The sequence below is a fragment of the Melozone crissalis genome, unplaced genomic scaffold (assembly GCF_028551555.1).
Source record: "Melozone crissalis strain CALT ecotype California unplaced genomic scaffold, PUWL_Pcris_2 ptg000063l_1, whole genome shotgun sequence".
Taxonomy (NCBI): Eukaryota; Metazoa; Chordata; class Aves; order Passeriformes; family Passerellidae; genus Melozone; species Melozone crissalis.
Window position 1 is genome coordinate 4,533,106 of NW_026535841.1, and position 15,199 is coordinate 4,548,304.

At 45.6% G+C, this 15,199-nt stretch overlaps 1 protein-coding gene across 4 annotated transcripts in view; it reads right to left on the reverse strand.

Annotated features, from left to right (window-relative positions):
* Positions 1-1,428: 1,428 nt before the first annotated feature.
* The window catches only part of DEPDC5 (DEP domain containing 5, GATOR1 subcomplex subunit), a 42,676-nt gene continuing 28,905 nt past the window's right edge, over positions 1,429-15,199 (reverse strand). For 3 of the 4 annotated variants that reach the window (XM_054288535.1, XM_054288533.1, XM_054288534.1), the window contains 10 exons: positions 13,682-13,824; positions 12,843-12,920; positions 12,290-12,422; positions 11,358-11,466; positions 10,474-10,698; positions 6,474-6,643; positions 5,358-5,529; positions 4,281-4,341; positions 3,096-3,178; positions 1,429-2,317 (listed from right to left, as the gene is read on the reverse strand). In XM_054288535.1, coding sequence (XP_054144510.1) covers positions 2,022-2,317; positions 3,096-3,178; positions 4,281-4,341; positions 5,358-5,529; positions 6,474-6,643; positions 10,474-10,698; positions 11,358-11,466; positions 12,290-12,422; positions 12,843-12,920; positions 13,682-13,824 — 1,470 coding nt within the window. In that variant the 3' untranslated portion in view covers positions 1,429-2,021. The remainder of the gene's footprint in view (positions 2,318-3,095; positions 3,179-4,280; positions 4,342-5,357; positions 5,530-6,473; positions 6,644-10,473; positions 10,699-11,357; positions 11,467-12,289; positions 12,423-12,842; positions 12,921-13,681; positions 13,825-15,199) is intronic. The other variant, XM_054288532.1, reaches the window with a different exon arrangement.

A 15,199-nucleotide genomic window follows, 5' to 3' on the forward strand; every position in this document is an offset into this window, starting at 1 on the left:
CCTGTTGGAAGCTTTTTCTATGCAATGCACAAAGTTGTGGTTAGATAAAAACTTTTTATCTCCTATTTTTAGCTTCTATGGTATGCTTTCCTTCTCTCTCTCTTTTTTTTTTTTTAGGAAATAAATTCACTGTGCTGTTAAAAGCAGCCTAAGGACCTCAAAATGCTTAAAATAAAACTAGGCCTAAAGCAGCCCTGAAAAGCTAAAGACACACCAGGTTTGCAGTCGAGAAAAGTGAGCTCAGAAAGACACAACAAACTTTCCCCAAAACTCAGAGACTAACTCTAGGGTTTACAACCACTGCTTACAGGTTAAAACTTACAAAATATTGAGTCCAGGTGAAACTAATTTGGTGAAATTTCTCGAAAATTGCAGGTGACAGGCCCGGGCAGACCGCAGGTGCTGTAAAATGTAAAAGCCTCGTCGGGGCTGTGTCCCGCCCGTTTTCCTGGGCAAAGGACGCGGCGCCATTCCCCGGACCAGCTCCAGCCCCGCCGGACACAACGGGGAGAAGCTGGGAAATAGCTGCGAAGCGCAGGAGCTGCAAGCGGGGCCCCCTCTGCTTCCCCCCGCAGCGAGGGCCACTCCCCGCGGCCGCCCCGCTCCGCTCCCAGCCCCGTGCTCACCGCGGCCTCGCCGTGTCCGAGCGCGTCGCGGGGCTCGGCGGGCTCGGGCAGGTGCGGCGCCGCCCGCCGTTCCCAGACACCGCCCAGCCGGGGCTGCGAGGCTGCCCTGAACCCCACCCCCAGCCCGCACGGCACTGCCGGGGGGCACAGTGCATGGGGAACGGTACAGAATAGATGACAGCGAGTTCTTCCTATTTTGGAGTCGCTAATGGGGATCAGACAAGCACTGATACTTGTGACACACAGCGACTGAATGAAGAGGCACGCAGCTCAAACCCACCTTCTATAGGTGGGTGCTGTCTAAAAACAGATGAATCATCCTGACTCAGTTTAAGGGATAAAAAACTGAAGCAGCTACGATTTGCCTTGAATCAGATCTGAACACCACTGTGAAGGTGTCAGTCCTCCCCTCAGTCCAGTTTCCCGAGGATATGGAACAATGAGGGACCATCTGCAGGAGCCAACAGGCCCCCGGCACAGAGGCTGGGTGCCGGCTGTGAGCCACCCTAAACCTGCACTCCAACAACCAGCTGGTGCCAACACCCTGCAAAGACAAAGGCTCCACGCCTGAGTGCAGGCAGCTTCCTCTGCTGCATGCAGACACATTCTAAAAACCTGCCCATAACCCTCGGCAGCAACCTGTGCTCAGTGGCCCTTGATTTCTCCTTAGGCTTTGGTGCTGGCCTTGAAAGACAGGAACTGGCTTCCTGCTCTTGCTGTGTGACACTGTTCTAGATCCAGACATGAAGACAGAAAATCCTGCATTATTACAAGACAAAGCCCCAGCACAGAATTTTGAGCTGAACATAGAAAGCTATTTTCTTTTGGCAATTGTTTTCTTTTACTCACCAATTTTGTATTGCTGTCTGTGGAGTTACAACAAAACATCAGGTCACTTTATTTTCTGCATTTTACTTATTTACATGTATGAAAATTTAACAAGGATCTCTCATATCTTATCTTACATATTCACACAATCAGGTACACCTTGGAAGGGGAAGAGACAGACTGTTGCCAGGCACATCAGATGCCAACTGGCACCGACCGTTTCCAGGGACTGGAAGCTGATACCATCACACTGTGCTGAATCCAACTGCCCTTGAAAACCATTTGGACTTTCCTTTCCTTACCTCTGCTCTAACTGAAGTTTTGGCAACCAAGGACTGTAGCTACTTAAAACCAAGCTGAGGTCAGGTGATAGATACTGGCAAGCCAATAGCTCAAATTCTTTTTTTTTCCAAGCACTTAATCAAATTCTGTTGAATATCAACAGCAATATCACTCAGGTCCTCTTGGAGCCTCAATATGAATCCAACAGAGAGACTTCTACTTCACTTCTACTTCCTTGCCACAAGGTAAAGCTTCTAGCTGTCTCCCTAAGAGAGGGAACCCCACTCAGGGGGCACTGGCATGCATCTTGTCCAGGCAGTCAGTCCAGAACGTCACGAGCCGGCTGTCCTTGTTCCAGCAGAAGTCTGTGAAGTCCTTCAGCAGCCGGTCCGCGAACTTCTCGTCGCCGGTGGCGCTGGAGCGCCAGGTTTTGGTCAGCATGGTGTTGTAGGCCCAGTTGTAGCCGATGCGCTCCTCACAGAACAGGCTCTGGCTGCTGGAGCTCGTGGAGTTGCGCCGGCGCCGCTGCTGCCCGCTGGAAAACTTCCTCTTGGAATAGGGCAGCTGCAAAAACACTGTCCCTGCAGGAAACAGGCAGCACTTCAGTCTGAGGCAGAGCTAAGGCCCTGTAGCTGATTGTTAAATTCCAAAATGAAACTGGCCTGAGTTTCATTTAATTGTCTTTCAGCAAGAGAAAATGGGATATACTTTTCCCCTTGGCCCTTAGGTGCTACTTCTTCCTGTGTGTTACAGCACCAGGAGGGAGTGCACTTTGTCTGCCTTTCTCGTACAAGCACTGAATGAAGCAAAGATGGAGGCTCTGATCCATCTTGCTAGCTTCCCATCCATTTCCATTCTCTTCTGCAATTTTCCAAACACTGCCTTCCTGTCATTGTTTCCACATCTCAGCAAGCAGACCCTAAATGCCTGATATATCTCCCACACAGTGTGTATGGGTACAGATGCATCTACAACAGACCTTAAGCATGAAAACAGAGCACTGACTTGTCCCAACACCTTTCCCTCCTTCTTGCTTCTGGGTACACATTTATTTACATTGACCTTGGAATAAGCTTTGCCTTATTTTTAAAAATTTCTTCATCTTCTGGAAAGAAAAGTTTCAGAGCTGCTGTAAAGCAGGATTTCAAACCAACATCATTTATTAGCAGCAACAGTTCATGCTTTTCATACTGCCCCCTCTAATTTTCTGGTTTGTGTTTTCTGACACACCTACTTGTCATCTGGTTAGGGACAGAACAGCACCAACACCACTGACACAAAACACAAACCACATGAAAAATGGTTCTCTTGTTTGTAATAACCTCCTCCTTACCACAGAGCCTCCCAGATATTGCTCACCTGTGACATGGATATACTGGGGCTTGTTTTCTGCTGGGAAGTTGAATGCAGAGGCTGAATATTTATCTTGTACAAATCCAAATCTGAAGAAATAGAGACAAGGGGAATTAAAAAAGAAAAGGAAACAAAAAGGTAAAAGGAGCCACTCCAGGTAGAATTCCTCAGCCAAAGGCAGGGGCATCAGAGGAAATCCTTCCACTATCCCTTTCTCATGGCCTGAAGGCAAAAGGAAGAGGGATGAAGAGAGCTGAGCCTCTCCAAATATTCCCTGCCCCTGCCAGACACAGTGTGAATGCCTGTGACCCCACACTGCCCAGGCCTGTGACCCCACACTGCTCCCTGTCCCAGCTGGAGCTGGAAACAAGAGCAGCAGCTCCATGCAGTCTCTGACAAAATGGGGAAGCTGCATATGAGAGAGGAAAGAGCAATAGTCAAGTATTCCCTGGGCATGTTTCAAGCTGCAACATTATTATTTTCATCATGTGCAACGTTCCATGCAGAACTTCAAGCAGCTTACCTGGCAGCTCTCTGCTCTTTGTAGGATACCTGTTCTTCTCCTGCTTTCTAAACTAATGAAAGCTGATTTCCAAGCTAAAGTCCATTACAAAAGGCAGCCCTCTCTGTCATGAAAAAAGCCCCAGCATCTACACCATGAAAGAAACTGGCAGCTCAATCACACAAAAGGATAAGGCTAGATAGCATCCAAAAGTTCCAACAATTCCTTCTTAAACTTGGTCCAACCTCCTCTGTACAGCTCCCACCCCAGTCTCCTGCCCATTGTCAATCATCAGGTGTCATCCAGCTCAAGACTATGCTAAGTACACAAGAAGGTGTTGTATTTTTAACAGTGTATAATACACTGTTCCTTCTCAGGAAGAATCTATTTACAGCCTTTCTGCTTCTAACTTGGAATAACAGGCACTTTCCAAAGGCAAGGCTCTCCCTAGGAGGACAGTATGGTTCCCAAGGAGTGCCAGGCTGAAACACCCCACAGCTGGCCCTGGCACCCACAGAACCACCTGGGGGCATGCAGGCTGTATTTTAGTCTGCCTGTAAGCAGAATTCAGAGAGGCAGACAGCACAGAACCCCAGTGACTCAGGAGTGACTGTTCAGCACAGGCCTTCATCCCACACTGTCCAGGGAGACAGGAACTGTTGGGTCACCCCACTCCACTGCAGACATACCTGTGTGCTATTGCTTCCTGGAGAAGATGCATTCTGTCCCAGTATGTTTCTGGTTCAAAGCCTGAAACAAATAGAAAAGTAACAATTATCTAGTAAAGCTACTTTATTTCCTTCCTTTTAAAGACTTAGGTTTGTCCCAGGAGGCCTCAGTTCACTCTTTTTTTTCCCCTTTCAGTCACACTTTTTTGTCAGGTGTCTCTTAGAGATGTGTCTTGTGCACTCCAGTAGCAGACTCATATCTGAATTTATTATTTGTGTCCCTTGAGATGAAGGAGAGGAACATAAAGGGGGGGTGTGGGAGGGGGCAAGGAAGAAGAGTGGGCTGCTGTGTATCACAAGAGTGCTCTGAAAATACTTAATTCAGTCAGCTGGGCTATGGTGACCTCACAGCATATGGATTTGTCACACTCATTGTTCAGTTACACCTGGACACTGAGTCAAGGGTTGATGAAAATATCAAATTTACTATGTTAAAACAAAGCCTTTTGCTAATTGTCCCTCCTCATGATGCAATTTTGCCCTTCTCTGCACGTGACAGGTCTCTGATCTTGTGGTTCCACCTGAGGTTTACCACAGCAGGCTCACTGGAAAGGGCGAGGTCACATTGCAGAAAAGGAGATTGCAGCTTCTCTGCTTAATCTCATGTGCAAACACTGTAACCATTAAAGTAACCATAGCAACAACAAAAGAAGGATGGCAGTGGTGAAAGCCCAATCTTAGGGAGGGGGAGAATAAACAAATGCAGGATACAAATGCAGAGCAGCCGTGGGTCTACCAGCAAAACAGACACAAGAGTCTGTCAAACACAACAGCTAGTGGATATGGGTCTGAAAGGGCACAGGGTAAGCACCACTGGGGAGACCACCCTTCCTGTGTGCTGGTGCTTCCTGCTGCCCACAATCAGCCTGCCAGCACAGCTTCCTCTAGCACCTCCTTCCTGAGGGGCTGCTGACCTGCAGAAACAGCTCCTTTACCTAAGGCTGGCTGGTAAAGGAGCTCCTTTATGTCAGTTCTGCACCAACAGTGACCTGTTTGCACAAAGAATCCCTGAGGGGTAAAAGAAAGTGCATTTCTTACCATCAAACAAGTGCTCACTGCCCTCCTTCAGCAAGCAGCTCACGTTGAGGGGGATGAAGAGCTGAGCTCGGAGTGGGTCCCCGTACAGGTAACTGGGCAGGGCAAAGGGGCCTTCCAGCACTGGGACCAGCAGGAACCCACAGGAGGTGGCCTTCCTGTGCCAGCCCTGAACCTGAGCAGAGATTCACACAATGAATCACAACACACATGCCAGCTGACGAAGGGCACTTCTGTGCATGAGAGCAACTCGTTCCCCAGGAATAGATCAGACATGCTCAATTCTCCAGGCTCAGCCTGCTCGGCATGGCAGGCACACCAACGTCCTTGCAAGCAAAGCAGTACAAGCACAAGGCATCAGGCTTTCCTTTTTCTGAAGTGCTCATCAATCAGAAAGCACTTTAAAATAGGACATTTTTCAGGAACTGATTCAGCCTACTTATCACCAGTGGCTAAACACTTCTGCTTTACTGGAACAGTGCAATTGATTTCAAATAAAAGCAAAACCAACTACTTAGTGCTGTCTGGCTGGGTGGGGTAAAGCCTGGAGTTAAACAGTTTGAGTTTTACAGAAGCTACATTAGGGAAAAAGAATCTAAAAATGAAATCTAAAAATTTAATTTAAAAATTAAAAACTGACATGTTTTCATTTCAAAATGTTTTAAGCAAGTTAAAAAAAAACCTAAAACATTCCTGAGCAGGAAAAACACATTGCCTGGAAAAGCCCTGTTATGAAAGCAATTCCACTGAGATTTAAAGTTTTAAGGTTTGGGGATAGAAGGAATGTAATGTGAAACAGATTTTTTTCCAAAGACCTGGCTCAGAGTTTAAAATTTGCCTAAGGGGGACTTAAATTTATCACCTTGACCTGTGTTGATCTCTGCACAGTGTGCATAAAACCCACTGAAAGCAGAACACACTCAGACAGAATGACTAGAGCTGGTGTGATAAATGCTGACCAGATGCAGCAACACTAACAACCACCAGGAAAATTACCTATGGAAATAAAGGCAGATGGAAGCCACTGTCTCTCTCCCTAAGACTCCCTAATACAACGTCCCCAAGGGACACAGAGGCCAGACAGGCACTTTGTGGCTGCCCAGAACACCAGGATCTCACCATCTCAAAAAGAACAGCTGCAGTCACTGCCATCCAGTGTAACTTGATCTCAAAGGCAGCGTTCAGGGAGAAGTTGCCATGGTAATAACAACTGCACCACTCCAGGCGGTCCGTGCGGTTGTTCACATCCACGTCCAGCGTCACCGTGCGCTGCTCGGGCACCGTGGCAGCTGCGCAGCCAGGGGACAGCAGCGTCCACAAGGGCCATCAGAGAGAAGGTGGCAGATGGGATGGGGAGAACAGAACCAAGATCAGTCATCTGAAATGAATTTGTCCTCCCATTCCTCCCCAGGTATTTTTGGGCTGGCAGAAAAGTCCTAGAATGCGGCTCATCCAGGTGACAAAAGACAGAAATCCCGAGGTATTTCTCATGTCAGGGGGATGTGCTACAGAATCAGCCCCCCCAGGCAGTCAAAAGACATTTCAGCTACAGTAAGAAGAGAGAACCAAGAACCCAGCAGTTAATCAACAAGCAACTGGTGCCATAATTATGCATGGCTAGACAACACCAGCTTCTTCGTGCCCAAAACATTCCAAATATTTCTATATGCCTCCACCAGAAATCACAACAGGGTGCTGTTACATGGGGCAGGAGCATTCCAGGACTTTCCACAGCTAAAGGAGATTAGAAGTTAAACTTCTTGTTTCTTTAATCCCATATCAATATCCCACATTACCACAATGCTGAAAGTGCACATCCAACACTTTCTGTAAAAGCACAGAGTCAGCCAAGACATGCAGCAGCATTCTGACCACTGCAACAGCTCCTGGTGCTTTGCAGTGAGGGCTGGGATAGTGCCCAGGATGCAGCTCCCTTTGTGCCCCACAGCCCAGCATCCCTCAGGTGACAGAAACCCTCAGGTACCAGGCAGGAGAGGCAGAGAAGCACAGCAGTGGAAGTGACCTGGCTGGTGTCACACACAGGACTGCAAGGCTGGGGACAGAACCCAGATCTCCTGACTTGGAGGCCAAAGTCCTGCTATGAAACACACCATCACCTTCAACTTTTCTTTAGACAAATACATAATTTAACATTTCTGTAATGTTAAAAATTGACAGAAAACAATGGGCTGCAAGGCTTCTATGGGAAAACTTCTGCCCTTTTTATCATGACATGCATGAGGGATGTGTGTTATCTCTTGCTGAAGTAGATGTGCATCCCTTGATAGGGTCAGCTTTTAAATTAACTTATAATTTGATGACTTGATGGTATTTAAAAAAAAAATAGAAATCCTTCCTCAAGGTAGATGGAAAGCTCCCACCTTCACTGCTACTGCAAGTTACCTGGAGGCACTTTCAAGGTTATAAGGAAACCATTTATATTGCTATTACTGCAGCATAGAACATGAAAAATAAAAACAACAAAAATGAAAGAACATCACCCAGTTTTGTTTCATAAGACCCATTTTTGTCTTTGGGAAAAGTGCCATTTGCAATATCTGAGTTGATCTGGTATTGTCAGACCAACACTGTGAGAGTTGCTTTTTCTGGCTCCTTTGGGATATTGTGAACACCATACTTGCGGTCAAGAGGTTATGGTGCCAAATTTGTAACAATGTGTTGGGAAACAACATCCTGGAAGCTGTGAAACCTAAGCAGCTCAGTCAGGTGGGTGTTGGTCATTAGCCAAGAGGTCAGTGATAACATCACAGCCCAGTGTGCCCAAACTAGCACACTGTGAAGAATGAGCTCCCTGCTCCCTTACACTGTTGCTTTTCCCAGAGTCTGCTTGTGCAGACTCCCTGGTAGGGCTGGACTGTCCCTCTGCCTTGTCTGCAGCTGCAGCTCACAGGCAAAGCCAGAGGAAACCACTCCAACAAGGTGAGCTAATCAAAAATACATTAAACACTGAGGAGAAATGTCCATGTGTCTGAATTCAGAAGCTTCTGATTAAAACCAACTTGTTTTAATAGAAGATACTCTGGCTTCCATAGGTCAGACTTTAGGAGGACTCACCTGCTTCCCAATTGTCTTCTACTATTGAGTATTTAACTAAGGATTTACTAAGCAATCGGAGAGGAGCAGGCAGGTTATTCTCCAGTCACAGACTCCACTACATACATGACTACAGTTGCTAGTGCATGCACTGCTACAAATCAAAGGGACAAGATTAGCTGTGTCACAGGTCACACTTCCACTAGGGAGGGAAAGGGGACAGTCACTGGGCAGTGATTGGGAAGTTGGGAGGGATAAAGATTTGAGAGATATATGGAGCTTGTTCCAGAGCTCCCAATGCTTGCATGCAATTTTATGTCACAGCCTGACATTTAGGGAAGGTGGGGAGGGGAAGAAATAAAAACCACAACCTAATCAAGACCAAGAGAGGAACAAATGAAGTCACGTGGACCAGGGGTCATCTGGGTTTAGTAAAGCTCTTTACCTCAGATGAACTGCTGAAGTTTTTTTGGAATACTGTTTAGAAGAGGAACAGCACAGAAGCATCATTTAAACCAGTTCTTTGTAAAAAAAACTTCCACACTCAATTTTTCTACAAGAAACTACAATTCCTGGAAAAGCCAGACTGCATGAGAGCAATCTAAAGGCATTTATCCCTCATTCAAGGGCTGCAAATGAGTTCAACAGTAAAATGGATATGATCCCATCTGAAAGGAAAAGGAGAGCTACTCAGGTGTGCAATACCCACATGCTGCAGGAATACACAGTTCCTGGCTGGTGTTAAATGAGAGGTGAGGGGGACACTGAGGCACATCTCTACTCATCCCCAGGGGTGCAGGCCTGCTGAGCCTCAGGCTTCTCGGCTCTCAAGAGAGCACAGACACAGGAATGTGAACTGGTTTTCTCAGGCTAAATAGTGAGTAAGAGATCAAACCATGAAGAGGATCTGGCCCCAGTGCCTCCAGCCTCCACAATACTTCCATGCCAGCCAGTTCAGGCTTCAGCTCTAGCCAGCCACTGAGCTAATGAGGCTGGACACCAGCCAAGGCAACAGATTTATCATGTGACAGGGAAAATAACCTGCATATGTTGACTTCAGGGAATTAACCATTAGTTCAGACTTCATATCCTTAATGCTTTCAGATTTCTGATGCTGTTCCTCTTCAAACAAGGCTCTCAGAAATACACAAGGATTACTGCAACTTCAGGTTTAAGAGATACTACACCTGCAGTAAGGCACTTCTCTTCAGAAGGTTAAATATACACAACAGGAGAAAAGCAAAATGTTTCTTTTTATCCTTAATTGCTAGGCCTTTAACAGATGCATCTAAATAAACCTGAAGCTGCAGTTCCAGAGCAATGATTTTTGTTTTAAACAAGGAAAGGAGAACAAAAGCAAGTGACTCAGGCTGGCCTGGAAATGTAACAAGAAGCTGACAAAGCAACAGGGTCAGTCACGCAGCCAGTGTGTTTCATGGGCTGTTGGAGCAGTCAGGGTTACTCTCCACACCTCAGAGAACATCAGACACTAATGGGACCTTGCCCAGCAGCAAGATCTTCCTACTGCTTCCATAGCACAGGGATCATCTGCAGCTGGGCTTCACAGACTCATTAATGCAAGGAGTCTGGTTCAGATTAGCTAGAAAGCCTCCAGCACATCACAGAAACTTCTAACACATCTGGACCTCACTGTGGCTTTTGCCCCTAGGAAACAATTAGATATGTAATTTTAAGAACAGTTTGGTTGCTTTGCTGTTCTCACAACCTATCCCTCCATACTCCTTACAGGTTGTGAACAGTCTCTCAGGATTTGCAAGGAGACAAAGTATCTTCCTCCCTGAATTCTAGAGGTTCAGGAAGAAGGAACATTTTAAGAAATATTTCAGAGTACTGGAATACAATAAAAAGTAAAAGTTTCCTGCCCAGCCAGTGAAACACACCTCCAGCACATGAGAGCGAGTCCACATGCAAGACACTGTAAGGCCAGCATGAAATTTGCAGCTTGATTGCTGGTCCACGTGAGATCATCCCCTTGGCTGGCTGCTCTTCCCCTTTCAAATATCCCCTTGAACTTCCCCAGCTGTCACCTGTGCTGTGCATCTACCTAAGAGTGCAGCTGCCTGGCTCCGTCCTCCGAAACTGCGGCTAAAGGAACTGTGCCTACTTGCATAGGAGGCGGGGCGGCTGGGCAGCCAGGGCAGCAGGAACGCCGGGATCTCCGAGTGCAGCAGCTCTTCTGCCACAAAGGCCACCTCAAACCATTTCCTCTGGAAGGCTGAGAAGTCATCCATGGCAGCTGTGTGCCACATGGCAGGCTGTTGCAGCCCCACTGCACAAGGAGGAAGGGAAGTCGGTTAGAAACAAGTGTGTCACGGATGTATTTTATGAAAAATCCTTTTGCTAGGATATTTTTCTCCTGAGAAGCTGAGAGGCCTCAGAAATTAAATGCAAACAATAATTATCTGCTGCTGTGGAATGCAACAGGTGCATCTTTGATTGGTCTCATGTGGTTGTTTTTAATTAATGGCCAATCACAGTCCAAGTGTCTTGGACTCTCTGGCCAGTCACAAGATTTTATTATCATTCCTTTCAAGCCTTCTGATGAAATCCTTTCTTCTATTCTTTTAGTATAGTTTTAATATAATATATATCATAAAATAATAACTCAGCCTTCTGAACCATGGAGTCAAGATTCTCATCTCTTCCCTCGTCCCAGGACCCCTGTGAACACCACCACACAAGTGGACAGGGCTCAGACAGAAAAGTAGCTCTTGATGAAAAATAGGCAGGATAAAAATTACTTTATGTTTTCTGCTATTCCTTTTTTTTTTTCCCTTAAGTAAAAAGGCCAAATTTCTCAAACTCTTGGGATCAGTGGTTTTGGTTGCTCCCAAAATGCATTCCTGCTGCAGCACCCCTAAGAATCAAGAACAGCCCAGTGATTATGCAAAGGGATAGTGAGGAAAGTCTTGTAATAACAATGCTGACCTCGGTCTGGTTCTTTATCCACAACAATCTTGTAAAAATAAAAGCCATAAATAAAGGTTCGTAAAGCTTCTCCAGATGCATGGACAATAAGCTGCTCTTCTAACATTTTCTGAACAAGAAAAAGAAAGAACAGAGCAAATATGATAAAGAAATCACTCTTCCAATTACATAAAAAGGTTGCTAGAGAACATTAGGAAGTAATTTTCTTTTCCTTGGCATCTTTTTGTCCAGATATGTGCCTAACAAGAATACCAGCAAAGTTATCTCTTCATATTCAATAAATGTAGCAATTTCTTATCTCTCTGAGAAATTACATTTGACCTTTCTACAGATGTCTGTCTTTCTCCCATACCCTGCTCTGGTTTTATAGATGGATTTATAGAAGGTAAGAGTTTGGAAGCATTCTAAGTTCTCTGTTAATTGATATGGGATCTCAGCAGAGAAATGAACTCCAGAACATTTCCAACCTTCTGCCCCTGACACAGTTCAATACAGAAAAATCCCTTGATGAATACAAGCAGTGTTCCTGCATAAAGTGTGTCTGCTTCAGATCTGAAAGGTCATATGCTGGTTTTATTACAACCTTATTAACTAATTATCAGAAAGGAAAACCAAATCACAGCCCAGTGCCTCCATTCCAACACAATTCAGAGCACTTGGTAAGTGCCAGCTAACTGGAGGTTATAAACAGAACTATCATTTAAGTAGAAAAAAGTATGTAATACTAGTGATAAATATTGCTGTTTTGTGATAGGGAATCCAAAAAATGTCACCATTACCTTGTATTCTGTTGAGCACAGCTTTCAATGCTCATCCATAAGAGGATTTTAATAAGTAACAGAAATTATTGCTATGCTTTGCTCTGAAGCTTTACTTTCTTCCCAGAGTGAGGCATTTCTGGCCCTCCCTATGCTCCTGGGGAGTTTCCTTACCTGCATGATGTCAATGGCCATGGCCTGGGTGTGCACCCCTTCCACGTTATTCACCAGCCAGTGCACAACTTCTGCACTGATGAAGCAGTAGGGGGAGAGCCCCTTCTGTTCAGAGAGCAGCTGGATCCCTGTGCTGGAGCACAAGCCACACGTGAGAGCTCTTTTAGGTAACAAAGACAAAAATCACTGCTGGGGGAAAGGAAAAAAGGGAGAGGGAGGGTAGAATACAGGACAAGAAATGCACAGTGCCCCTGGAGTGATGTCTCATTTTGGTAACAAGATGAAGAGCTGCCATTGACAGCACTTTGGTGACTTACTGGGAATTCTTGATATGACAAGGTTCTGGGACTCTAATAATTGAAGTCTTTGCTCATATCAATTTCTATAAAATTTCTTATTAGAGAGTCTGGAACTGAATAACAAAAGGAAGTTTTGTTATTGTTTGAAAACTCTTCAACAGCTGACATGGGCTCTCCTTAGAGTGACTCCACTTCTCATGTCCTCTTATTAAACATCTCACCACATGTGAAGCACATTTGTATTAAAAACTTACGTGGGGTGTTTCATGGCTTCAAGAATCTCTACCAAAGTGGAGGAGGAAGTCAGAGCACTTGTTGAACACTGCTGAGAGCTGGGCAGTAAACAGAAGCACATTCAGAAATCAAGGAAGCTGCTAGATTTGTTCAAATATGTACATATAAGAAAATTGCTCTCTCTTCTCAACAATGACTTTTCCACATTTATTTCCTTTTCCATCTCAAGCACAACTAAAAGCATCAGATGAGTATTTCCCCCCTGAGGTCACCAGGACATTGCTATATGCACCCAATGCATAGTGTGTCACATCCAGCTGTACTCAGCAGCAATTGAGAGCAAACATTTTGAAGTTGGCTAATTTTTTTTTTTACTGTAATATACAACCACAGGAAACAGGTGCTAATAAAGTTTATTTTCAACATTGCTTCCTCCCTGGTGTCTTGCTTCCAGGTTAGAACGTCCTGGATTTCATCAACCTACTCAATCCAATTAGACCTACAGCCCCTCCACCCCTTGCCAAAACAGACAAGATGTCAATTCAAAGCCTGGTTTCCTACTAGCAAATTTCAGAAATGGAATTTCTTCATTTTTTGAAGAATGAAGCCCTTCTTGTGGGTGGAAAAAATCAGGCCTTGTGTTCATTTAATTCTGGAAAACTGGGTTGCAGGGCTTATTTTACTACCACTCTGTCTGCACGTGGAAATGCTGCAGTAAGGTCTTGTGACAAGTGCCTGCCCATGCTGACAGGCACAGCACAGCCTGTTCCCTGCTCCTGCTTCAGTGCCCATTCCCTGACACCAGCAAGGGGCTGGGATTGAACAGCTCTGCAGCACGGCACTGCTGTGCCTCTCCTACCTGCCCTCTGCAGCAGCAGCTGTGCTGTATCCTGGCTCAGTGTTCTGGGTGCTCCCCTGGGTGCTGCCCCTGTCAGGGACCTGCCCTGTGGGGAGCAAGGTGCTGCCATCTGAGGATGCAGGAACTGATTGATCAATAGAGACCTGGGAGGAGCAAACACAGCAACATCTCTGTGAAATCCATCATGAAATCCATTTCCCATCTTCTCCCCTCCCTGCATCATCCGTGCCTCAGCCCAAGTTAGTCAACAACAAGCAATGCTCTGAGGAAGCACAGGCATATGCAGAAGGGATAAATGCAGTCTTACTCTGTCATCACTACAGAGCTCCTGACAAACAACAAATTCAGACCCAAATAAAGATGAGGATCACCAACCCAGCAACAATTGCACTGATAGAACTACTGGCAAACCAGCAACACCAGTCCAAACCTGACATTCTCAACCCAAGGGGATAACTACGATTATAAGCACACAACAGGACACTTGATCACTATGGGAAGGTAGTAAGCATTTAGCAAACACAGTTTCAAGTCTAACTCTCAAAAATATGCAAATGTATCACACGAATTCAAGTTTCATAATGCTCAAAAAAAAACCCAGCTCATCTCCCCTCCTTTCTCAGGGCAGTATGAGAAGGCTGCTTGACACCCACCCACACCTATGTCGCCAAGACAACAGGAACACTTTCCTCCCGCAGGAACACTCACACTATTCCAATGGTAGACTGAAGAGTTCACAAAATTACCATAAAATCATTGCAGAAAGAGCATGAATGCTGAAGGATTCAGCTAAGTACAGGCTGTAATTGCCATCTGTCATTAACACGTATGGTTTAGTAAAGGCACATTATATAAAAGCTGGAGAGGTGGGGGAGAGAACACGAACGGCAGAGGAACTCGAACTCAAGCTGGTATAAACATGGGGGCTGCTCTGCTGTGATGAATCCACAGCACACACACAGCTAAAAATCACAAAGCTGGGAGCTTGACTTAGGTTTGACTGCCAAAAGTCCTTTATTTATGCCATTTCTCATACCCCAAAAATCTCTAATGGCAGATGTCCCCTTTTGGGCAGCCAAAACCAGCAGATGCTCCAGGGTCAACTCTACAGTGCCCACAGCCAGCAAAAGCCTTTCTCCCTCCTCAGGGCTCACTTCAAGCAGCATTTGCTATGGCCACACTGTGTCACTGCTCATTCCTAACTGCTGTTAACTGGACAAATTACTTCAGCCACAAGGATTCCTTTAAACCAAGATGATACTATCTATTTTCAGCCTCAGTTGTTCAGGAATCCGAGGAGACAATTTGACTTGGGTATCTCCAGAGTCACCTGTCAAACACCACAGAAGAAATTTAGCCAAGAACCAGACAAGTGAGCTGTTGCCATTTTGTTCAGTGAGGGAAGATGGAAAACAAGCACTTACTGAAAAACAGAAAAAGCAGCTTCAGTAGTTAACAAGACAGTACTGCAAAGGACAGCAGACAGGGCACATGAACATCCAAAACACAGCACAAACA